General features: G+C 35.2%; 1 protein-coding gene across 1 annotated transcript in view; it reads left to right on the top strand.

The window, feature by feature from the left end:
* Hmbs (porphobilinogen deaminase-like protein l(3)02640) overlaps nt 1-25,592 on the top strand; it is a 33,214-nt gene extending 7,622 nt beyond the window's left edge. Inside the window, exons 2-6 of the mRNA XM_081725970.1 lie at nt 1,203-1,275; nt 6,399-6,582; nt 14,247-14,332; nt 19,053-19,234; nt 24,989-25,592. Coding sequence (XP_081582096.1) covers nt 1,203-1,275; nt 6,399-6,582; nt 14,247-14,332; nt 19,053-19,234; nt 24,989-25,471 — 1,008 coding nt within the window. The 3' untranslated portion in view covers nt 25,472-25,592. The remainder of the gene's footprint in view (nt 1-1,202; nt 1,276-6,398; nt 6,583-14,246; nt 14,333-19,052; nt 19,235-24,988) is intronic.
* The last annotated feature ends 293 nt before the right edge of the window (nt 25,593-25,885 follow it).

The following is a 25,885-nucleotide window of genomic DNA, read 5'->3' as shown; positions in this document are numbered from 1 at the left end:
CAGACTGAAGTACAATAAAATTCCCACAATAAAGAACAATAAGGAAATAGCTCTGAAAGCATTCAGAGTTCCATTCTGTTTTAGCTTTTTTGTCTTGTAGGTTAGCTGTAAATTTAAAAGGTGCAAAAACTAATCAGACGGGTTATCAAACAGCTAATCTAGCCAATATCACAAATCGCAATCAAAAGGCATTTGCCCTCACAGAATGGCTACCATTTTCTTATCAAAGACATCAGTACTCAGAACACAAAGCATGTCAAACAACATTCGTCAAAGAACCAACTTAACACTAACATACAAACTAGACTTCGAATCATTTTTTTTTTTTTTTTTTTTTTTTTCACCTTTTCACTTTTGCCTCAAAACAGATATATCTAAATACGTACAAATTAGTGGTTAGGATTTTTATATTGAATTTCCATTAGAAAAAAAAAAAACTACAGTAATTTATGTACTTCTTTTCACTAATTAAACATGAAACCATTTTCAGTATTATACGTATTACTAGGTCACATTGGACCCTCTGCGAGCTACACTTTAACCATTTACCTAATACACTGTGCCCCGTCACAGATGATCACCCTGCATCTGCATTCAGGCACTACCAGCGCTGTAAGTGGTGAGTAGAACAGCTACGAGCACTAGACAAAACCAGAGCCAGAGACAAACGTTATCCCGCTTTTTTCCTTATCGTCTTTAAATTGGAGATTTTATTTTCAAACATTTTTAAACATAAATTTTATTATTTGACTGAACGCAACACTGTTCAGCCTGAATTTGCAACACTACGTAATAAGTTTCATATTATATGTTTTCGTTTTACATGTAGATTTAAAATACGTAATAACCTGACGTAGTATCATTTGACAAAACGGAACTTTATATTGAGTTGACAACACTTTGATCTTGTAGCATCACAGAGTATGCCAAACAATGATCTTGCCGGTAGTTTCAAGGTACACATTAATCTTCATCGCTTTACCCTCCTTGCGCTTACTATATCTACTTGATGAAGTTCATCAACATTGTTTCAAATCCGTCAATTTCTGTGTATTTTGTCCATTAGTTTTAAAGCTACAAGGATGTATAAAGATAAATGGTCCACCCGGTATAATACAAAATTGAAAAGTTCAACCAGAATTGAAAGTGTGGAAAATTTTTAGTCGATTCTGTATTTTTATTTTGCATTTCTTTTATTACAGTTGGCGATGAAACAGACTAATTTTGTAGTAGACAAATTGAAGGAACTCTATCCTGATTATGTATTTGATATAGGTAAGATTTGACATATTTTATGTTCGTAATAAAGTACAAAACGTATAGGGTGTATTCATGATAATGTTAAAATTTTGGGGAAGTCATTTGTTACATCAAATGTAATAAAAGAATTATGAGTAAAAGGAAAAGAGCTACGAGCAGCCAAAACATCCTTTAACTATTATTTAGGCTTGTATATACATACATATATATATATATATAAAATTAGTTCTTAAGATTGTTCTTGTAAGAAACGTTACTATAGTTAGGCCGACCGAGGTAAGAATCATCTTGGTTGAGTAAAGATACGAAAGAATGGAAGGAGGGGAAAGTTGATGGACATAAATGGTTTTCAGTGTAAAATGGTGGAATTTTTCCAACTGCACTAGCCATGTGGGCTCCACGCTGATAATGCGTCCAATGTTAAATGGAAAAGCAACATTTTCACGTCAGCAGGCTGTTCCTTTGGTCCTCACCATATCCACAACACAGCATTGTTGGAAAATGGGTTCGAGTGTTTTAGAATCCCTCACATAACATGTTTCCCATGTCACATTTAGTGACCTTACGTTCCGTTTGACCGTTATATATATATATAATATACACGAAGGGATACGCTTTCAAAGTCTTAGCTGGAAGACCAATCGGAAGACGACTATTAGGAAGACATAGGCGCAGATAAGAGGACAATATTAACATAGATTTCGCAGAAATAGGAATAAGAAGTAGAAACTGGATCCAGTTGGCTAAGGATAGAAGTCAGTGGCAAGCTTTTGAGAACGCGGTATTGAAGCTTCGTGTTCCATAGGCTATAGAGTTAGTTACCTTATACAGAGTGGTAGGTAACTCCACCGACAAACTTTGGGATGTGATTCCTTATATGAAATGGAAGAAAAAAGTTCTAATAAACGTGGGACGAAAAACGTCTCCTTTCAGAGTTATGAACCGCCGAAAATTCGAAAATTCACGTTTCGAAACGCTCTGCCTTAGAAACTACAGAAGCGGTTTAAGGAATTACAAAGGAACTAGTATGCGAACTATCTAAATATCCATGTTTTGCCATCCTCCGTTATCGGCGAAACGAACTGTAAAAAGGAAATTGAGGTATAGGGATACTCCTTTAAGTACTAATAACGCATTCGTTTCGCCGATAACGGAGGATGGTAAACCATGGATATTTAGATAATTCGCATACTAGTTCCTGTGTAATTCCTTAAACGGCTTGTTATAGATCCTATAGTTTCTAAGGCAGTGCGTTTCGAAACATGATTTTTCGAATGTTCGGCGGTTCATAACTCGGAAATGAGACGTTTTTCGACCTATGTTTATAAGAACTTTTTCCTTTCATTTCATATAAGGAATCGCCTCCCAAAGTTTGTCGGTGGAGTTACCTACCACCCTGTATATACGAGGGGATATAAAAAAAGTTCGTGCAATCACCCAGAAGGAATCCACTCTGGAAAGCTCTGACACCATGATGGTATTGGTCCTTCTTTACGTCGTCACCGTGGCTATTGACACATTTTTGTCAACGGTTCATTACTTTCCGTAAGCCCGTTTTGTAAAAGTGTGCTGTTTGGCTTTGAAACCACAGTTCAACCTCAGAAATGAGGTCATCCCTACTGTCAAAATGGCATCCTCTGAATGGACGCTTCATTTCTGGGAGTTACACCACAGAGCGCGATGACCTATGATCATAATTGAAGTGTGCGGTCAAAAAATTCGATAACCCACATTGTACTTTTTTTATTGTTCTGATTCACTTTCTTCAAAATAATTTAATAATCATCATAACTATTAATAATTTAAGCACATAGTCTTTTAATAAAGATTAATTAAAACAGAAAATTGTAGCAGGTCGTTAGAAAATTCGATTTTGCACATTAATTTAAAACTTCAAGCACTATATTCAAAAATTTTGTTCTTCTGGCTTTGTAGGTAGCTCTTTGGTTCTTAATAGTATATCAAGCCATTGTGGACTAGACACCCACCATATTGCTGAAGATTGGATATATTGGCGAGATAGAGACCATTGTGAACTTCGATTTTTATAATATATCGCAATAAAGTGTCTCAATAGACTTTCGAAATGCAGGATGTGAGCTTACTTTTCAAACTAGCGAAAACGCCCAACTTCAGTAATACTCCCTTTTCTGTCCTTCCATTATTTCAAGCTCTGGGATAAGTAGTCCATAAATGAGACATCTGCGTAGTAATTTCATAGCATTGATCCAGAAATATCCTTTCCTACATAAACATATTTTGCGTTGAAATAACGTGAAAGAAAAGTAATGTTCGGTTTACAGTTTAAAAAATGGAAGAACAGACTTGATCAGGACTCATCTGGTTACAAGAACTTAGGAAATTAACACTTCTGTGAAATTAAGCTGTTGTAATTTTGTCATAAAAATATAGATTCACTTAGCGGGCTGCATAATGTCAATACCCGTTTCTTGACGGCATTATAGATTCAGGACTTTATAAAAAGTACCATATGGACAGTTCAAATCCAGTTACCATCTTAGACAGTTTGTAGATTGGCAAAGTTAGTACTTTAAAACAGTCATTACTTTCCTTCTGTTCTGCTCTTTGTAATTAATGTTTTTATTATATACGACATTTGTTTATTATTTCATATCCACGTAAAACTGCAAAATAAATAATTTTCATTCCCATTGCTGCCAAAAAATGCTATACAAAAATTATAAATTGCGATCCAAATTTAATTTTTTCCAAATTCCTACACAAAAAACACACAGTAATAATAATAATTATAAACGCTGATACATATATAGAGTTCACTCTAAATATTTACTTCATCTTAGGATATTCAGGTCAATACAATTGGATTGCAGCATTTTTTACTGTATATTTTGTTAATATTTCAGTAGCAATGTGGAACGTGAATTTTGAATTGAAGTTAATGTACATTATAATTAACCCTTAGTAGAAAAGAGTTGAGTTGAGTTGATTTTGAGTTTAACGTCCCTCTCAGCTGCGAGGCTATTTGAGACGGGACCTACTGATTAACGTGGAATCCGGACCACATGAGCTTCCGCCGGGAATCGAACCTGGATCTCCCACGCTAAAGGCTTAGTAGAACAGAATCATGGTCTAAATCCATGTGTATAACAGGGTATTATTCTTCGTGAGTTGTTATTCAAATTTGTATAAGTATTACAACATATTTTTACATGGATATACAATCTACAGAAGTGAATATCATTTTGTACAATTTACTATGTCAAAAACTTTGTCAGGATGTCCAGTTCTGCCAACGATTGTATTGATGTGTTGTTTGTCGTATAAAAGATGTATTATTGTTTAAAAAACGCAGTATCATGTGTCGTGACAAAATTAGTCTTTGAAATTAAAATAAATTAATCAATAGAAAAACATATTTCCATGGTCGGGTTTGAAACGTGCGACCTACCTAGAACTTGATCATCTTATCTCTGTGTCTGTGGTTTAAGGAGGTTAATTAGAAGTAATTTAGATCAGATTTGTGCTCTGTTTATTAAGGGTCTTCACTACAGCGAAATTAAAGTACTGCTAATTTTAGAGTTTTTCTGTAATATCTTCAAAACAAATAAAAATATTTGAAAAGCGGAAACGTAGTGAACTAGACAATACAATTTTGCATGTGATACCGTTATCATAACTCATCCATCTGCTTTCGATTTGCAACTGTAGATGGATTTAGCATTTTTTGCAGGTTCTGTAAATAGCGGCATATCAAAAGCAGATAGGTGAATTGTGATAAAGGTATCACATGCAAAATCCTTTTGTCTAGTTCACAATGTTTCTGCTTTTCGAATATGTTTACTTGTTTTGAAGATATTACAGAAAAACTCTAAAATTAGCGGTAGTTTAATTTCGCTGTAGTGAAGACCCTTAATATAAAAGTACGAGAACCATCTCAAGGTATAGGAGCGTGTACTGGTGGTAAAATTGTGCATGTCATGATGTTTTATGTGTTAATACGAGGAGTGATCAGAATGTAGGGTTGCAAAGCCTGCAGTGAAAAGTGTATATATTATTTCATACAACCAATACAGCCAACAGATAGTACATACATTACGTTATTTTTCGACATAGTCTCCATATCGGTGAGGCATCTGTCGCATCGTGGGATGAGTTTGAGGATTCCCTTCTGGTAAAAGTTCTGTTCTTGGGTGTTGAGGCACTTCGTCACGAAGTGTTTTACCTTCCCGTCTGAAGCGAAGCGATGACCTCCTAAGTGCTCCTTCAAGTACAGTAACAGGTTAAAGTCGCTTGGAGCGAGGTCCAGGCTGTATGGAGGGTGGTCGATGATGTCCCATTGAAACTGCTTCAACAGCGTGGTAGTCTTCTGGGATGCACTGCTCGTCGGTGACGCTTTATCTACCAGCCGCAAACTTTCGACACCATTCTGCGACATACTGACGAGATATTACTCTCTCGGTAAACTTCTATCAGATACCGGTGAATTTCAGCCGCGATTACATGTTTCGCTCACAGAAATCGAACTGAGCGGACTTGTTCGCGAGACGAGTTTTCCAAACGAGTCGCCATTTGTGTTTACCTACACTAGTGTCGTAGGTGGCGAGTGGCTGAAACTGGACGGTTGCCAACTTCATGTAGTAAAATTATCGCACATTCCTTATTCCTCTATAAAAGACGAAACTCCAGAAATATTGGCCTTGTAACTTCAGTTTCTGATGCTCCCTCATATGTGGGAAGTGGTTCATCGTGAAATCCTGAATTTCTCTAACCTTGGAAAATAATGACTTATTTTCCTAATTTGTACTTTGTATTGTATGTGAATTGATGTGTCTCTGCCGTAGGAGACTCGGGTTTGATTCCCGGTAGGAGCTCGTGTATCCTATGTTAAGCTGTAGATCCACGTCTCATAAACTGGCCACTCGCTTCTCTTTGAAATGCTCTGTCCTCAACCCATATTTGGAATTAAATAAAACAAATGTTTATTTTCTTAAGGTAATTGAGATCTTTATTTAAAATATTTAAATTTCCTATGTATGGTTAGCAGAATATAGCTTTTTAAAGTAAGGTGGGTGACCAAGATTTTTTTGAACAAGACTGTACATATGATCGATATCAAGTGTCCAAGTGTTTTTAATAATGAAAATATATATTTGCAGTTACAATGACGACCAAAGGAGATGAAATCCTGAACAAACCTTTATCTAAGATAGGACAGAAGAGTTTATTCACTAAAGAACTTGAAATAGCATTAGAAAATAAAGATGTTGATTTAGTAGTGCATTCTTTGAAAGATCTTCCCACGACTCTTCCTCCTGGGATGATAATTGGTGCAATATGCAAGTAAGTATAGTGAAAAGAGTAAATTATTCACGCACAAATATAAAAAAGTGTGCTTTTATCTGATAATATTAAATTTCTACTATAATTGTTCAGAGTATAGTTTTAGGAATATAAACACAAAAAAGTATAAATTGATATTCGTGTATATACAGTAATCACGCATCCCGTACATATATAGTAAATTCACGATTAAACGGACGTTGGATCATATCAATGAACTTGGGCTTGGATTCGGAGGTGTTGGCTTATGAACATTTCAGGCACTTTAGATCTTAGTTAATTAAGAAAACATATAGTTGCTGCTGCGACACATGAACGAAATGGGCATAGTACTAGAGAATCTTCTTTTCTGTGAAAGCGATGAAGATTGTTAAAAATAGGACAGGCATTACAGTAATTGAAACTCTTGAGAGCTGACGAAGGAATGGAACAAAATTTCGGGGTGTGAGATTAACAAATATTGGCGTTTGTATACTCAACTGTCTTTCGTTTTAAGAAAAAAAAATGGATAACTTATTACTGAACTTTTAAAAATTTGACAGTCGAAAGAAGTAATTACTTGTGTTCTTCCAAGTTTTTCATTTTTATTAAATGTTTAGTATCAGTGGCTGAAAAATGTTCCATCAACAGAGAGATATGATTAATTTTTGTTGGTAAAATAATCAGAATTCTGTTTCGATTCTGTGGTGCAGAAAATATTTTCGGAGGAAAAAATCCTTTATATTAACATTATGAGAAATTGAAGTGATTTCTCATTTTCTCTCCATTAAAAAAAAAAAAAAATTATTTTCTGATATCTTCATTGATTGTATGACTCATTCCTAAATGTACTGCTGTAAAAGATTTGTGAAAGAAGCTCTTAGCGTTTAGTGTAGTGTTGTAAAAAAACGGTTTTTTTTCTGTGAAGTTTTTTTTCAATAAAAAACATCGTTCTTTTTCATGTTTTTTTTCAAATGTCTGTTTTTTTTCTGGCAGCTATTATTTATTGATTTATGTTGAAGATTATTGAAATAATCAATAGTACTTGAGTCGAAGCCCTCGTAACTTACAAATCGTTTGTTTCCTTGTACCTATACGAGCAAAATCGTGTGATTATTCCTTTCGGACCCAGATCATTTTTGGCGTCTTCCTACTTTGTCAGTTAGCGACTTATTGCTCAAAAACCATTTACCCTATTGATATGGTTAAGACCTTGTTTTTTAGAAAAGGAATGTAGCTATTTTTTGGTGTACGTTACATTGCAGTGTTGCGAGCGAGTGGGAAATTACTGAGGGAAAAGTAGGGTTGAAAATTTACAAAAAAATCCCTAACCGAATTTCAAGATTTTTTATATCTAGCACCACTGTTGCCATATGGGTCTAACTCACCTAAAAAAATTCTTTGGTGCGTTGACAAGGTACAGTGAAAACCTAAAGTTGCTGGCTTCCATTCAAAGAGAGAAAGAAAAAATTCTCTGTTTCCATACACATGAAATTTTGACATTTTTTACGCCTCAGAAGCAAAAACCAACAGATATGCCGGGGCTACAGATTCTCTAATTATCCTATTGAAACTTTTTATGGTGCGTTCTGTAGGTTAAAGAGAAGGCTTTCAGGTAGTGGTACATTTGTTGCAACGTAGCGAACAAGAGGGAAATAATAGAGGAGAAAGGGAAATTTGCCAAATTTTTTACTTAAAATCGGGAATTAATTGTTTTGGCTGGAACCACTGCCATAAAACAGACGTAAACTATCTGAAAGTAAACCTTCGTACCCCAAGAATACTTCCTACAAGTATCATGGCGATATCTAACAAAGTAAGCATTTAAAAAAAAAAATCTCATTCTACTTACAAATTCACAATTTTCTTAACATTTACATAACATAGTTTATTATAAACCTTAACTGTACTTCCCCTAATTATTCTACCGAAACTTTTTATGGTGTGCTGTGTAGGCTAAGGACGAGGCTTTCAGACAGTGGTACGTTTGTTCGAATGTAGCCAACAAGAGGGAAATAAGAGACAAAAAGGAATTTTTTCCCAAAATTTCTCCCTAAAATCGGAAATTAAAATTTTCTGTAGCTGGCAACACTGCTAGCAGACTCACACAAACTATCTTAAAAGAAGCTTTGGTATCCCTATAATATACCCTACAAGTATTGTGACGATATCTAATAAAGTAAGCAGGTCATTAAAAAATATTTCAGTCTACCTAAAAAAATCACAGTTATCTTTCCACTTAGAGAACAAGGTCTACTGTAAACCTTAACTGTACTTCCCCTAACTATCCTATTGAAACTTTCTATAGCGCGTTGTGAAAGGTAAAGACAAGACTTTCAGATACTGGTACTTTTGTTCCTATGTAGCCAACAAGAGGGATATAATAGACAAAACACGTAATTTTCCCCTGACATCTTGAATTAAAATTTTCCGTAGCTGGCAACACTGCTACCAGACAGACGAAAACTATCTTAAAATAAACACTGGTACATTACTAATATATCCTACAAGTATCATGGCGATATTTAAGAAACAATGCTTTTAATTACGAAAAATATATTTCGATAAAGAGAAAAGTAGGGGAAAATCAAGAGTTAGATCCTTAATCCGAATTTTTCGTGCGTCCCCTAATTACCCCACTGTAACGATATGTACCCGAGTTTGTTCAGTAAGACAAATGTTCGACTGGCGTAAGTTGACTTGCATTCGGACCTATAGGTACGGTTTATAACAAAAATTTCGAATTTTTTGCCCAAATTTAAGGAGATTTTAATTTTCGTAGTTGGCAACACTGCGCGCAAGCCCGTCCAATTGATGTCAACAATTAGGTATCCATCCGACGTATCTACCTGACAAGTCTTAAGGAGGTCTCTCTAAAACGAATGAAGCTACAGGGGCAAAGTAATAAAGAAAATTCGAAAATTCTCGAATTTTTGACTGGGGTGAAATTTGAGAGGGAAATTCGACACACAGAAGAAAAAGAAACTAAAATGATAAACTATGGACCAACCATATTTGGCAAAAAAATATATATACCGATATCTTAATTAGTGACCATACAGGAACGGATTAAAAAATTGACACACCCGTATGTGCCACTTTGGCCACCTGGGTCCGAAAGGGATATGAGTGTACATTTAATTACATTTTTTTTGACTACTAACTTGTGTTGTTGTAGTAATTATAGTCTTGACTAATAATAATATCGTTGTTGTAAACAATCACAATCTCTCCTTTTTACATCTTAGTTCCAATACTGATGTTGAGAAATGCAGGGTGTTTCAAAATGAATATCGGGGAATTATGTCTTCGTAGTACTAATTACATTTTACACACAATTATAAACAATACATCAAATAAAAGAACACCTCAAACAGTTTTAGCTTCAAGTGTTCGATGTGAGCTTCATTCGTCACATGGCACACATTGAGTCAATAGATGAGAAAGGCCCATAAACTTTCCGCCATATGGCACAAAACATTCAATTCACACAGACGGTTGCACTGTAACTACAGATTCAGTCTTTGCAAAGTTAAAACACACAAAACTTTCTGGTCTCTAGTCTCCATCTTTGCTACTTTCTCTTTCTAACGGCAGACAGAGGAAACAATGCATGGCATGCGTGTGTACAAAACTGTTGGATTTACTCTTTTATTTGATAATACTTATAATTGTAAGTTAATTGTAATAAATACTACAAAGTTTCAAAACCCTAATATTCATTTTGAAACACCCTGCATTACTTCAAATTATGTCATCCTATATTCATGTCTTGTATGTACACTCATGTCCAAGATTATTGTCGAATGTCTATAAATATGTTGTTGTAGGAATATAATTTGATAACGAATCCGCCTGGTATTTCTTATAATGTTAGTATGTGTATAATCGGCAAAGACATGTATGTGGCAAATTTCATGTCAAAACAGCAGTAAATAAGAACAATAAAACGAAAATAAAACTTTCTTGTCCATTTAGCAACACTTTCTTTTACTCTTTCTCATTTTCATATTTATAATTCTTTTCCTTTGAAATTTACCACAAATATACATTTTCCGATTATACACAAAGTATCAGTATTAAAAGTACCCTGCAAAATCATTATCAAATTATATTCTTACAAGAAGACAGTTATAGATATGCGACAATCATTGTGGACATGAGTGTACATATTATCGGGCCGGCCCTAGGCAATTTGTCGCCCGCGCAATAACGTAATTTGCCGCCTAAATCTTTATCCAGAAATAACAAATCTTAAAAGTCACGATTTTAAGTGTGCTACTCCAGCATGAACAACGAAAGGGAGGGAAACTACACTCGCAGTCAGAAAGGCTTAAATACTTACTACAAGTACAATATTGTTGTGTCTGTTTTTTTCTTTAAATATTAATCTATTATGTTAGTGAAAGATAAAGCAAATACATCTGAAAGATGGTAATCCTTTTTATAGAATTCAATATCGAGTTTCAATCTCAACATATCAGTTTGCAATTATATTGCAACTAGCTCTTTTACCTTTATTTCTTGATTTTCCTTCTACATCTGTTATTTTTTTTAAAAGTGTTTCCACCTTCCATGATAACGATCTTATTTGCGACAAAGACAAGAAAAGCTTTCATATCAGAACTTTGATAACTAACCAAAGGGGAAAGGCATTCGAGAATTGAGTTCCTATATTTGACAACAATCAAGCAATTTATTCTGGGATTTATTTTACCATTTGTTTTAGCACTGATCATGTGACTTAAACTAATGCGACCTAAACATAATTTATGAATGTAGTATTCAAATAGAAGATCAGCTTAGTCAGTGGTGCCCACCCCCCTCATGTCCATGACGCACCCCCCCTCAATTGTCTATCCGTAGGTGTTCTTCCATGGAAAAAAATCTTTTCGATTAATTTTTACACACTCTCAAGCATAATTATATAGATTTTTAACCCCCCAAATATTTCAATGACGCAATTTGCGTCATAGCACCCCCCTTGTGGGCACTCCTGGCTTAGTAAATTTAGCTACCATGATCATGAAGTCTGTCTCCGAAAAGAAATATTTATTTTAAATAAAATACTTATGACTAGAGACCGGATGTTAGGCAAAATGCCTATTCTTTAATATTAAAGATATGATCAAAAAGGAGGCGTTAAAATATTAAATAATACTTTTGATGAAGTGGATACTTTCAAATATTTAGGATCAATATTAACAGACGAAAATCATATTCACGAAGAAATTAAATGTCGACTAAAAGCAGGGAATTCGTGTTACTATTCGGTTCAAAATCTCTTGTCGTCGCGAATTCTGTCGAGGAATTTGAAGCTTAAAATATATAAAACGATAATCATGCCTGTTGTTCTGTATGGTTGCGAAACATGGTCGCTTACTCTGAGGGAAGAACATAGACTGAAAGTATTTGAGAACAGGATCCTGAGAAGAATATTCGGACCCAAGAGGAACGAGAATGGGGAATGGCGGAAGCTTCATAACGAGGAACTACATAGTTTATACGGTTTACCCAACATTGTTAGGGTCGTCAAGTCTAGGAGGCTTAGGTGGGCAGGTCATGTAGCTAGAATGGAAGAAAGTAGAAACGCTTTCAAAGTCTTGACTGGTAGACCCATAGGAAAACGACCATTAGGAAGACCTAGGCGCAGATGGGAGGATAATATTAAGATGGATCTCGCAGAGATAGGAATACAAAGTAGAAACTGGATCCAATTAGCTAAGGATGGAAGTCAGTGGAGAGCTTTTGTGAACGCGGCACTGAACCTCCGGATTCCATAGGCCATAGAGTTAGTTAGTTAGTTAGTTAGATATGATCAAAAACAACGTTTTAAAGTTTATATGGGGCGTTATAGTTTCGATTTAAGCGAATTTTATTTTGCCTATTTTGCCTATTTCGACCTTTACTGCCTAAATAATTGCTTTAGTGCCTAATATTGCCTATTCTATGCATTTTCTTCAAAATAAGCCTTCATTGGGAAAATATATAATTTATGTAATATAATGCACACATATTTACTTATATTATGTGTTTGTAAACACAAGCTCGTCATACGTTACAATATATATACAGGATGAACTTCAAAGATGTTCACATACTTCGGGAGGTGATTCATGACATGAAAAGAAGATAAAAGTCCTCTTGAATGTCACGAATCATCTCCTGAAGTATGTGAGCAACTTTATTTCCCGTTCCAATTGTCAGGATTCGATTTTCGATTCCAAGTTGGTACTTCTGTCACTCGAACACGACGCAGAATTCGACAACATGCAACAGAACTTTTTGTCTTCTTTTCATGTCACGTATCACCTCCCGAAGTATATGCACATCTTTCAGATTCACCCACTATGTAGAATGCATAACATGCCTCGTTTTTATATATACAGTAAAAGAAGATATTCTTTAACAAACAAATATGTTTCTATATTCTTTGAACATTATCTATGACTTGAATCTATTTTTTAATGGTATTGAGTATTTATCTTCATTATTTCGAGTTACATTTTAGTGCCTATTTTACTGCCTATTTTTTAAATTTTAAGTGCCTATTTGCCTGCCTATTTTGCAGGTTTTTAGTGCCTAAACATCCGATCTCTACTTATGACAGATATTGCAGCCCCATGGAAATGCGCGTGTTGCACCTATGGTAGAGCCAGCAATGCATATCATATATCTAGTCGACAGATTATTTATATATGATATTCAGAAAAATATTAGTAGGCAAATTAGTATTAGTTTTTACCTTTTGACAAGTTATTTGCATTTTATACTGTTCGTGATATTATTTTCGTACTTATTAAAGGCCTACTTTCACGAGAAAAAAACAAATGTTAATTTTCTTCGTTGATATTGGTGAAACAGTACAGAAACCCGGATTATTAGTAGGTACGCTACTCATATAAATTGTAAAATATTGGTATCGTATCAGTATCTAGTGTTTAATTTATGTTGCATTTTATGGTAATTACACCTACATAAAAATACTTCAGACTTAAATGACGTAAGATACATTACAAATGACTATTTGAAAAAAAACGAAATTTAGAAAAAAAACGAGAGGCAATGTTTTTTTTCTAAAAAAAACGTACATTTCTGAAAAAATACGAACGGTTTTTTTTCTATTTACAACACTAGTTTAGTATCAACAAATGGATGATAATACTTTAATACCGATAAAATTTAATTCACATATATTTACTTACAGTGAACATACAAAGTCAAGAAACTATTGTCAGTAACAGAATTGACCATGCTTTTGATTGGAAATACCTCAACCCTACATATTATCTATAAAACTAATTGTAATCGGAACTTTGGCTTCCGAACTTTCCGGTGACTAGATGAGTTCATTAATGTCTATTTTGGAGCTTGACAAAACAAGCCGAGGTGAACCGAACTCAGGAGCTCCCGGCGTGCAGTGGTTGCTGAGCCGAGCCGAGCTTTGTACGTTAGATGATGGACAACTTGGCCACCAAATTTCGTTCATATCCGGCCAGTAGTTACCGAGAAATAAAGTACCACATACACAGACATACATACATCTGGAATGGAACTATAAGCTCCTGATGCTTGCTCCGGGAAATAATAATTATTGCATTAAAAGAAATGGAAAGTTTTATTGCAGTGAATCTAGTGCTAGAGATGAGTCATTTCAAATGGTTCTTTATTTGTACATTTTTCAGGCGCGAAGACCCTAGAGACGCTGTAATTCTTAATCCCAAACACAAGGAAAAGACGATAAAAACTTTACCTGAAGGAAGTATTGTAGGTAATGTATAAATTAATTATTTGGAACTGAGTACAATTTTATAATTACTCTCATGTTTAATAATATTGAATATTTCCTCTCTTCCGGAAACATTCAATGTTATGTCTTTTCTGTGCATACATATCGCACACCCGGTGGAAAAGAGTTACAACTCAAAAAATGACAATTTTAGTTATCATCGCCATTAGATAGAAAGAAGTGACCTCTACCTGGTGGGATTTTCGTATAAATGTAACTAAACAAATAAACCTCTAGATGGCAGAAATACCAGTATTCAAGGGAGCGATTTTGATAGAATAACCAACTCTAAAAGTCATTTTCCCACAAATGTGTATTTTTGACAGGTAACAGTATTCCACCGGATGTGCGATATACATTTTATTGAAAGAACGTTAACTGCATGACACTAGGAGAATTAGGTGACTCAATAGTAGAGCGCTCTTCTAGTCCATGTGAATTCGTAAAAAGTACATTATACCGTGGGTATACTCAGGACTCTCCCATTTTGTTCCACATTTTCATTTCCTAGTTTTTCCATAATCATCTCTCTTCAGCCCGAAAGTGAGATGAATAAGATATATATTAACAAAAGTTTGTTAATGTTTGTAATAAAACTAAAGAGCAAAAAATAATTTTAATAAAACGCTAAAATGCAGATAATAATAATATGTAAAAAGCAGAAAATAATTAACCGATCCTAATAAGGCAATTTCTTATTTAATTAAGTTCATTATAAAGCAATGACTGTACAAACGTACCTATCTAAATGTGAACATTATACTGTATTTACTTACTTATATATATTTCAAACGTTTATTGAAGGTACGAATATTTTTATTATAATCTAAACGTTGAATTTGTTTGTTGATTATTAATTATGAGGAATATGCTATTGTTTAAAGAAATTTTCAGCATGATGTTATAATAATGAAGGAATGAAAGTATACTTCCATTATTCGAGGGGAGAAGAGACGTAACTTTGAACATGGCCAGATAAAGAGCAAGAATACTGGCACTCGAAAGTACAAGACTTATGTGCATGACAGTTTGAAGTTTTTAGATAGTCAGAGCATAAAAAAATAAGGGTAGAATCGAGAAGGATCATTGATGCAAATATTGCCAGTTTTTGACAGCTCTTTGAGAAAACTCAGAAGCAGGAAATGAAGTAGATAATATAATTGATGGCAGTGAACAAAGTGTTTAAGAGAATGGTGCCCAAGTAGTAAATATTAACACTTTGATAATTGCGAAACTTCATGGAAAGAAGAAGGTTCACAATTTTGCCTGTCATATTTACAGCGTACCTCATAAAAACAAATTTGAAGTGGTAGGACTTAAGTGTGCAAATAGGGAGAGAAGTGCGTTTGCGAAGAAGTCTGTGAAATATCAATGGGACAGTGAAAAATCACTGTCTTGAAGTTTCAAAAAGGGTTGGCAATAAATACAGTTTTTCCTTACATCTATCTGAATGTTGATAAAAATTAGATGAGGCATTTACACTAAAATTACAAATTGCTGAGCAAAGCAACGTTTATTTATAAAATAATAAATGGGGGACAGTTTCGCCAACTAATTGAACATATTAGCTTCATCAGACACTGTAAAACCAAGAGAGAATTGCATCTAAATACAACAAAATCGCAGAAAACAGAATCCTGGGATTCTGTTATATTTAGATGCAATTCTCTCTTGATTTTACAGTGTCTGATGAAGCTAATATGTCCAATTAGTTGCCGAAACTGTCCCCCATTTATTATTTTATAAATAAACGTTGCTTTGCTCAGCAATTTGTAATTTTAGTGTAAGTTATTCAATATAGCAAAGCTAGCATGAATCAGTTAGTTATTAGATGAGGCAGTTTAAGATGAAAAGAAAATGAGAATTTTTTGTATTTAGAATTGCTATTTCTATCAAATTAGTTATTTACTGAAGATTAGCAGGTGTCTAAAATTGTTCATTTTAGATTCTACTTCAGACAGTGATAATTTGTTTCTTTCTGCGTTATTTTCGTTGGGTGTTTGCCATATTGTGTTATAAATATATTGAAATTTTCAGAGCAAGCATTTTATATGCGTGACATAGTACTGTCATTTATGTTTTAAATTTTGAAAATGTCCAAAGGTGTTCCGTTTTATGGTATTAGCTATAAAACAATTGAAGCGTGTGCCAACCATATATATTAATGTCTAATGTAGCCTAATGTAAAATTGTACTTTCAACTTTTGAGGCATTAATTTCTTTGGCTTTAGACAGACTTTTTTTTTTTTAAGATAGGCAATAGTAGTAAAACTTAATACTATACCGCGTGTATCAAAAGTCGAGGGCCATAGGCAAACTCCGTTGTGAGTGAAGATACGAAAAAAAAAAAAAAAAAAAAAATAGGAGAAAAAAGGTAAAGTTGGAAATAGAAGATGTACATGTTCACTGAGTCATTTTTTCGTGTCCTTTCGTTCCGCTCGAATCATCTGCTAAACTAGAAACGTTACTTTTTGATACAACATAGAACGACTTACCAGTGTAGAGGCCAAACGATCAGTACAACTGGAGAAATTCCACCATTTTAGATTGAAAACTACCTATTATAAAAAACTTTTTCCATTTTTTCGTATGTTTATTCATAACAGAGTTCGCCTATTCTGCGGACTTTTGATACACCCGGTATAGGTAGATATAAATATTTATTAGGATAGGTAGATCATTTTCTTATGTCAATAATTTTGCCGGAAGGGCGCTTACCATTATATCCCCCTTCCCCCTTGTCTGATCAATCACTTACGGAAGAAGCTTTTATTATGTATTGTCCTCAGTTAATATCTTACATCAGTTGCTGTCTTCTGTCCCTCTTTTTTCCTTTCACTCTGTCTCTCAGAATATGATTCCGTCTCAAACTGTATTCTGACGAGTTTATTCTATTTTTAATTACCTCCGAGATGAGAGTGTTTTTACACTATTCCTGGCAACTTCACATTGACTTTCCTTTTAGCCATATTTTTCAGTCCCAGTCAGTATTTGACCGTCCCTTCACCCTTCTTTTTTGCGTTGCAATATTAAATACGTTGAAGTGAGTGACGCATTGATTAATTAATATGCACTTTACATCCTTTGTCAGGAGCAAGGTTATATGGGACAAGATCTACAGTTTGGTGTGGGATCTGAACCACTGTAGTTCGTTCGATGCTCTTCCACCAGGAATCGAGCCTGAGATCTCGTACATATGCTAGCTACTGGACTAGCTAGGAAGACGAATGGCACTTTGTTATACTGAATAACAAAAACTTCTTTTAATGGCTACTGCAAAATTTCCTTCCCATTTTGAGAAGAAATATCCAGACTTTTAAGTAAACCAGATTCTCATATTCTATATATATCTCACAGAACTCTCACATCAAATTTGCACATATATCCAGCATTTCAATAGAAACATATAGTAAGCAGGGTAATGATTTAAACAAACAAACAAACAAAAAAACTAAAAGAAAAATGCGACAAATCGTGCAAACTTTATGGTGATGTTTCCACATATCTCAAACCATCTAGATAACGTGGGGGATTCGGGTTCGATTACCGGAGAAAGCTCATGTTGTTTGGGATTCCACGTTCATCAGTAGTTCTACGTCTCATATAGCCTTGCTGCTGAACAAGGAGTTAAACTTAAGTCATCATCAAGCCATCTACAAGATCTTTTCTCATACATTATAATCCTAGGAAACATGAACGTGAGTGGTTTATTAAAATCAAAATTATGTCAAAAGTATTAATGCTTAAGAGCTAGACTGAACTCAAACGATCCGTACATTTATTCTTTTTATTATTATTATTATTATTATTATTATTATTATTATTATTATTATTATTATTATTATTATTAATAATAATAATAATAATAATATTATTATTATTTATTGGTGTGTAAATTAAATTAAGTCGCTGTATTTTTGACGCAGTGAACTAACTTCGACTAAATTATATCTTCTGTACTCTGTAGTCTTTTGGAAGTGTCCATTTATTTTAATATGTTTAACTCTGTACAGTAATCTCACTTGTGCAGTTGCGTATATTTTTGTCCCTCTGAAGTGACTTAAAATATTCACAATATGCAAGATCAGTTCAACGTATTTCTATCAAGTGTCCTCCGTGGATAAGCCAGTAGGCTCGTTGCCTTTGTAATCAAGGGTCCAGCATTCGAGTCCAGAGATGGAGGATAATTTATCTCGGATGCAAACCGGGTAATGATTCGGATTGCACTTTAAACTTTAGGTCTGTCTACATGTAATCTAAGTAAAACGAAATAAAAAAAATAGTTTAAACACAAAGAAAAAACTTATTTGTTTTTTAAACCATGGTTTTTCCCAACTCTCATAGTAATAGAGAAAGCCCCTTTTTTAAAACCTTCCATACAGCGGGGTGGAATTTCTCAAAATTCGGTCGTATCATTCTATAGAAACTAAGGAAAACATTTGTACCAAATTAAGTCCCCCAACTCAAAGGGCGCTCTGTGAATCCGTGTTATTTATTTTATTTTTAAAGCATATTTGTTTGCGTCTCTTCTTTCCTAAGCGAGTAACATGCGGTTCAACGTTCGACGCGAATCCATGTTAGAAAGTGTTTCGCCTTATATCGTTGGTGCCGAAAAGGATATTAAACTATATAATCACTCAATTAGTGTAAAACGTATTTGATTGTTGAATATAAAATAGTATTTACTTAATTTTAATTTCAGGTACAAGTTCCTTGCGAAGAGCTGCTCAATTGTATCGAAAGTTCCCTCATCTAAAGGTGAAAGATGTGCGGGGAAATTTAAACACAAGGATTAAGAAATTAGATAATGACAACACTTATGATGCGTTAGTATTAGCCTATGCAGGATTGGCGCGAATGGGTTGGACTGAACGTATTAATGAAGTAAGTAATTATAAAGTAATGTTACATTTTATAAGTATTTGAAGTCAGGTTGCAGTTACAAATCTTTAGAATGAAGACTGTAATACATACATAAACTCGAGGGTACCCACCTTGCTCTTCTTTAACATGTTACGGATTTGTTGAGAAAGCATATGAAACAGAATTTTCTCTTCTGTCAGTATTGTCAAGACGTAGGTAAGAGAATAGGAAGGTTTAGTGGGGTAAGGTGAATGCAAACTAATTACGTTCTTTCTCAATTTCCTGTGTACATTAATATATCTAGCACTATCTTCTTGAGGTTTTCAGTGTGGGATTCCACAGTATACAAACTTAAATTCATGTAGGAAACTGCGGTGGTGACTTCTTCATCTAGAGTGCCCATGTTCGCATTTAGTTTAGATTTCTTCGTTCGAATGAAGGTCTTCATATCTACCTTTCTATGGATGCTGCCATTCCTTGGTCATTTTCACTTTGTCAATGTTGTGTTTTGTATATTTTAGGTATTTTAAAAGGCGTGATGTTTAAGCATACATCATAATTACTCATATATAAATGTACATGGTTATTACCTCTGTAGGTATTTCTGATTCATCGTATCTCCATTAACCCCGTTTTTTCTTAACTATATTTTGACAGTGCTGACAGAAGCCAGTGAAAATTTGACAAAATTTAATACAAAATCTTGAACAGTACGATACAAATGACCAAGGTAGATACCTTTTTGGGTTTACTTGCAAAATAGCTCTTTCAGCAGCTTACATTAACAAAGGCAATACACAGCTTAATTCGACGATTGATTTCTGAGTATGTAATTGGCATGTCAGTAGTGAGACCAATACACAACTTCAAACGTGCAATGTAAGACATATTTTGTGTATATTTTCTCTGTCAATAGGTACGTTATTACAGGAAAATGCATTGTTTATCCTGTTCAATAAAACGAACTAAAGCTAAACAGCCTGTTGCAACCGAGAAGGGATATGACAGGGAAATGAATTTTGGTTGGATAATGTGTAGTCAGTACATTGTCTCACATCGCCGTTTGTTCAGTATTTTTAGACTATAATTCACTACCTTTTAATTGACGTAGCTGCTTCACGATGCTGGATTAACACAGAAAATTCTGACTCCAACACGGGAATGCCCATCTGTTCCGTTCGACTGAGTGGGGCATAGTTTATTTTCATAGGGCTTTAAAACTGTATTCTATACAGGGGTGGAAATGGAACTCGAGAATTAAGGGTACGGTGACTCTAATTGGAAGTATCTGTCCAATGAAAGGTTTTCTCTCGAAATCCATAAACATGTAGAATTGTAAATAAGGGGATGCTATCCCTTCGCGTACCATCACAATTCCATCCCTGGGGGGTGAGGGGGACGTCCTCCAAATCTTGGAACTGGTGGGAGCTGTCCCCCCCCCCTAATAATCCGATTTGAAATGTGGTTTTGGGGGAGAAATGTGATGATTTGTGTACGACTGCCACAAAGGAAAGTGAGATGAAATTGATGTCCCCTAGAATAAGCCTGAAATCTGCCCGCCTCCCAATGTTGAAGACAATTCTGCTTCCTTGATCCTCCAGAGCATTGTTTTTCAACTTCATAAATATTTTGAACATCGCTTAGGGAAAAAAAATGAGAATGGTCTTACCCGTCCCCCCAATATTGCAGACAGGTTTGCGCGGTTGATTTCCACCACTAATTCTGTATAAGTGATTAAAAACTTTTGACTGCTACCGTACGCGTACTTATTTCACTCGTCTAGTTTTGGGAAGCTTGAACTTGTCTAAGGTCTTCAATGATGTGATAGCTACAAAAAGAGAGAAGAGTAGTGAGAAAATTTGTAATAGAAATTAGCTGCGGATATGTTTTCTGGTTACGGCAGTTTCTTGTCTGAATTTTAAAAAGAAATCCGATCTTGGCAGTCTAACTAATGGTGGTATACATTATTGAAATGAGCGACTTTCTGTCACTATTTCAGCGATAGGAGTAAGACTCTAATTTCCGACAAAACACGCACAATGTTCTGTAAAAATCAGTGTTCTAAATAAACATTCAGGAAAATATTTAAGATTGTGGGAAACGTGCTTCCACATTGTTGGACCATTTCAGCTACGAGATGTTTTTGAAATTTTCAAAAAAATCGGACCATATTCGACAAAACTATTTTCTACGAAGGTTATAGAATTTTTATTTAAATCTTGGGGAAGCGAGTTAAGTGAATTCTCACATTTGATTGATTTCAACTGCAAGTGTAGAGACTTTGAAATTCTTAATAAACACATACATCATATTGTGTTTATAAATAAATTAATATTTACGTAAGTTATCATGAAACATCTTGTTAAACCTGAAGAAGGGAGGAGAGATTCAGTCCTTCCTTCTTGATTGGCTTTAAATCCAAGTAGTGGGAATGATTATAAAACATCAAAAAGTTTATTCTGTGAAAATTTAATATTTTTACGAAAGATATATTGAATCATGTTTTCAATCGGAAGGGGAGAGTAATTCATACCACATTAAGGAGAGTTAAATTCACTGCTCATTCTTGATTGATTTTAATCCGAAGCACTGGAGATTACGGTAGAGAGAAAAAGTTCAGTACAAATGAAATTTAGTAACAGTAATAATAAAAGACTCTTGAAACTGAAAATTTTATTGATAAATTGGGAGTTTGATGCGGATATCAGCAGTGAGGCTCTTCGTTCCTTCAGTTGAATACCTTGTTGAAGACTGGTTTACTGTAATTGATTGCCCAGATCGAAAGATAAGTCCGAGTGAAGTATCAAGAACTGAGTGAATTGTAGAAAATTTATCGTGGAACTTGAAAAGAAAGCGAGGGGTAGGAGGGTAATTTACCAATTTTAACTCCCTGATGATAGGATGATTGGGAAGCCTCAAAGAAAATATATGACATTACGCCAAAATCGAACTTTTTTAAACGAAAATTGTCGTGGAACATACTTTTGAAATCGAAAGGGGGCATGAAGATAATTTAGTTCTTGAGAGATTTTTAACCCCAAGCTTTGGGAATATTCACAATGCCATAGAGGAATATACATTAGTCTTGTCATAATCGAATATTTTTTAAGTAATTGGAAAATTGTGTTGCATGTACATTTGAAAACTTCCAATATGGGGTGAATTTTATGCCCTTAAATAATCATGTATATATAGTGACTACTTAGGGGCAGAGCTATGAATGGGGGCTTGTGATTTGTGAGGAAAATGCTGGCTTCTGATTGGATGAGGGATGCAGACTCCTGATCGGCTGTTCTTGTGGTTAGGAGTGTTTTCTCAACTCAGCCCTATCTGGTCGGCCCTTTTCAGGAACAAAAACAGACATTCAACCAAGCTATTTCTCGTAGCCACAACAACAGCCAATCAGGAGCCAGTATCTCTCAGCCAATCAGAAGCCAGCATTTCTCTCAGCCAATCACAAGCCCCCATTCATAGCTCTGCCCCTAAATAGTCACTGCTCACGTCTCCGGTCTCTTCATTACAATCCCTGAAGACGAATGCGATGTCTGCATTCGAAACGTCGGATGTAAATACCTTCACCTGGCTGACAGCCCGAGAAGACTTACTAACATCACGTCGCCAGGAAAAATTCAATTCTTTCTTTGTAGTTACTACTATATTTTGTTTCTTCGCAGTTTAATTTTGTTTCGAGTCGTCAGGTCTTAATTGTTTAAACTAAAGAGTGCAGAAGGGGAGGGGAATAGATGTGCCAAATTGTATATTATGTGTCTGATGTATTTATGCAGATGGCAAGGATAGGAACTTGTTTCATTGAACAAACATTAAACTATTTTTTGCAAACTTAAATATCCTAATATGAAGAAAAATAAATTAATTAATAAAATGATAAACTTTAAAGAATAATTTAAAAAGCGCTAATAATATTGTCTGTAACGTAGGTTTTTTCTTTACTATAGAATTTTCAGTATTTTTCATATAGATTTTCCAGTTTCGGACTCAGTTACGTTGTGGTGGCATCTTCTCTCGTGTTTTCGGTTTCCTCGTCAGGTCACTACAGTCACTTAAACAATCCTGTATATAATAACCTATTTTTCATCCTGTGTATAAAACAAGACGAAAAATAGACTATTATTACTATCTTTCATATTCTGGCAACCCTGTAAAGTAATGCAGGAAACCACTCCTGTATCCCTTCATCCGATAACACTAAGTAAACACAACAGCAGCAATTCCAAAATAAATACAATAACTTAACAGTTTGGTATTTGGTCTAGGAATTAATTCGTGCGGTTGGTACGCACACATTGAAGCTGTAGTACAAACAAAAATACATAAATACCTTAAGAAAAATATTGTCCATCGCTAGCCACCACTTTCGCCCGTCTGTCAGGCAATGTACGGATTCCGTGGCGAAAGAAGTCCTCATCCTTGGAAGCGATCCAGTCAGAGACCCATGTTTCGATATCTTCTGAAGAAGTAAATCGCTGTCCAATCAAATCGTTGTTCATGCAATCGAACAAGTAGTAGTCCGAAGGAGCAACGTCTGGTGAATACGGCGGGTGGGGTAAAACTTCCCATCCGACATTTTCTAAATAGGTTTTGACCGGTTTTGCGACATGTGGGCGAGCGTTATCATGTTGAACAATAAGTTTATCATGTCTGTTCTCCCATTCTGGTCGTGTTCTGGCCAGAGCTTGCTTCAAACGCATTAATTGTCGTCGATAACGTTCTCCATTCATAGTTTCACCCGGTTGCAGCAGCTCATAGTACACCACACCTTTCATATCCCACCATATGCACAGCATAACCTTTGCACAGTGAATATCTCGTTTTGGTTGTGATGGACCTGGTTCACCTGGTTTCACCCAGGCCTTTTTTCGTTTAGGGTTCTCGTAATGGATCCACTTCTCATCACCCGTAATAATTCGATGCAGAAACCCCTTTCTGCTCTGTCGTTGAAGCAGCAATTCACAAATGGTTTTTCGTCTTTCAACGTCTCTGTCTTTCAATTCATGTGGAACCCAATGTGACATCTTTTGAATCATTCCCATGGCTTTCAAGCGTTTGGAGACTGTTGTTTGATCAACGCCTAATGCTGCTGCAAGTTGTTCCTGCATTTGACACGAATCCTGCTCGAGCAATGCTGTCAATTCTTCGTCTTGAAATTTTTTTGGCTGTCCAGCTCGCTCTTGGTCTGCCAAGCCGAAATCACCACTTCTAAACCGTGCAAACCACTTCTGACACGTTCGCTCAGCTAGAGCATGGTCACCATACACTTCCACCAAAATACGATGACTTTCAGTCACACTTTTCTGCATGTTAAAGTAATGCAGCAGGACACCCCGCAAAAACACTTTATCAGGCACAAATTGCGCCATGTTCACTTAACTACAAACTGGTGTTGTTGACGCTTTAATCCACTGCCCTATACTACGAATGATACGCGATGACAGGGGTTTGCAACACATGTGTGGATACACGGAACTGTAGGACGCTCCGTTCGTTGCGCCATCTCTTGTCCACCCGCACGAATTAATTCCTAGACCAAATAGTACTCCCTATGATAGCGTTTCATAATACCTTTTTTTGAAGTGAACTCAACAGTTTTAAACAAGTATTGGAATTTTAAAATGGATCTTTAAAAATTCCTTAAGAGTAACTGATATATTTTTTTTTTTTTAAGTTGTTTGAATTTCGTTGTTAATATATCATATGAGTCAGAAATTAATGGCTTCAAAGTTAATTGATTGTGTATATGCATTTCTTTTAATCTAGATCCTGGAGCCAGATACTTTGATGTATGCAGTTGGTCAGGGTGCCTTGGCTGTGGAATGTCGTGAAAACGATAATAGAATTCTTCAGTTGCTGGAACCACTTCACGACAGAGAGACTGTGTTGTGTTGTCTGGCGGAACGAAGTTTTTTACGGACTCTTGGTGGAGGTTGTTCCGCTCCTGTGGCTGTAAAATCTGAACTCAAGGATTGTAGTTTAGTGTTAAATGGAGGTGTGTGGAGTTTAGATGGTAAAGAGATGATTATGCTCTCTGAATCAGTTAGTCTTCCGGATCTCGACGGCGAACCGGCAAAGAAAGTGCTTCGTCAAGAGTCCAGACCATATTGTGCGATTTGGAAAGGTGTGTTGGCTCACGAACATCTAGAACATGCGGAAAGTCTTGGTGAAAAATTGGCGAAAAAGATGGAAAAAAGTGGGGCATTGAAAATAATGAATAAAGCGAAACAAGAGGTCGAAAGCAAATGATGCTCAAAGTGGATAGTATTTTTTATGTAGCGTTGGTATTATATTTTAGGTGGCAACTAATATTTTGGGATATTAAAATGTTTATTTTTTTAAATAAATAAAAAAATGATTTTATTGTTAATTCTTTATTTCTTTATAGTCAGTTAAGTGTGGTCATAATGTACTAACACAAAAGCAAAATGTAGACTATTTTATTGGGTATCATAATATAGGGTTAGACACTTTTTCCGATGACTTTAACGCGACGGATAGCTGAATACGGGTTTCAACTTTTTTTGTCATGGTTTTTTAAAACTGAGGAGGAACAAGACAATCAACCCTGTTGCCTTCAACAGTTACAAATAAGAGCGTTGGCTATACAGATATTTATATGTTGCTCAATTAGGTCCTTTCTCCACAAAGCACCAGAGTCAG

This window comes from Thermobia domestica, chromosome 9 (genome assembly GCF_964235325.1).
Source record: "Thermobia domestica chromosome 9, izTheDome1.hap1.1, whole genome shotgun sequence".
NCBI classification, from domain to species: domain Eukaryota; kingdom Metazoa; phylum Arthropoda; class Insecta; order Zygentoma; family Lepismatidae; genus Thermobia; species Thermobia domestica.
The sequence above is the reverse complement of the archived record's forward strand: the minus strand, read 5'-3'. Positions and strand labels throughout refer to the sequence as shown.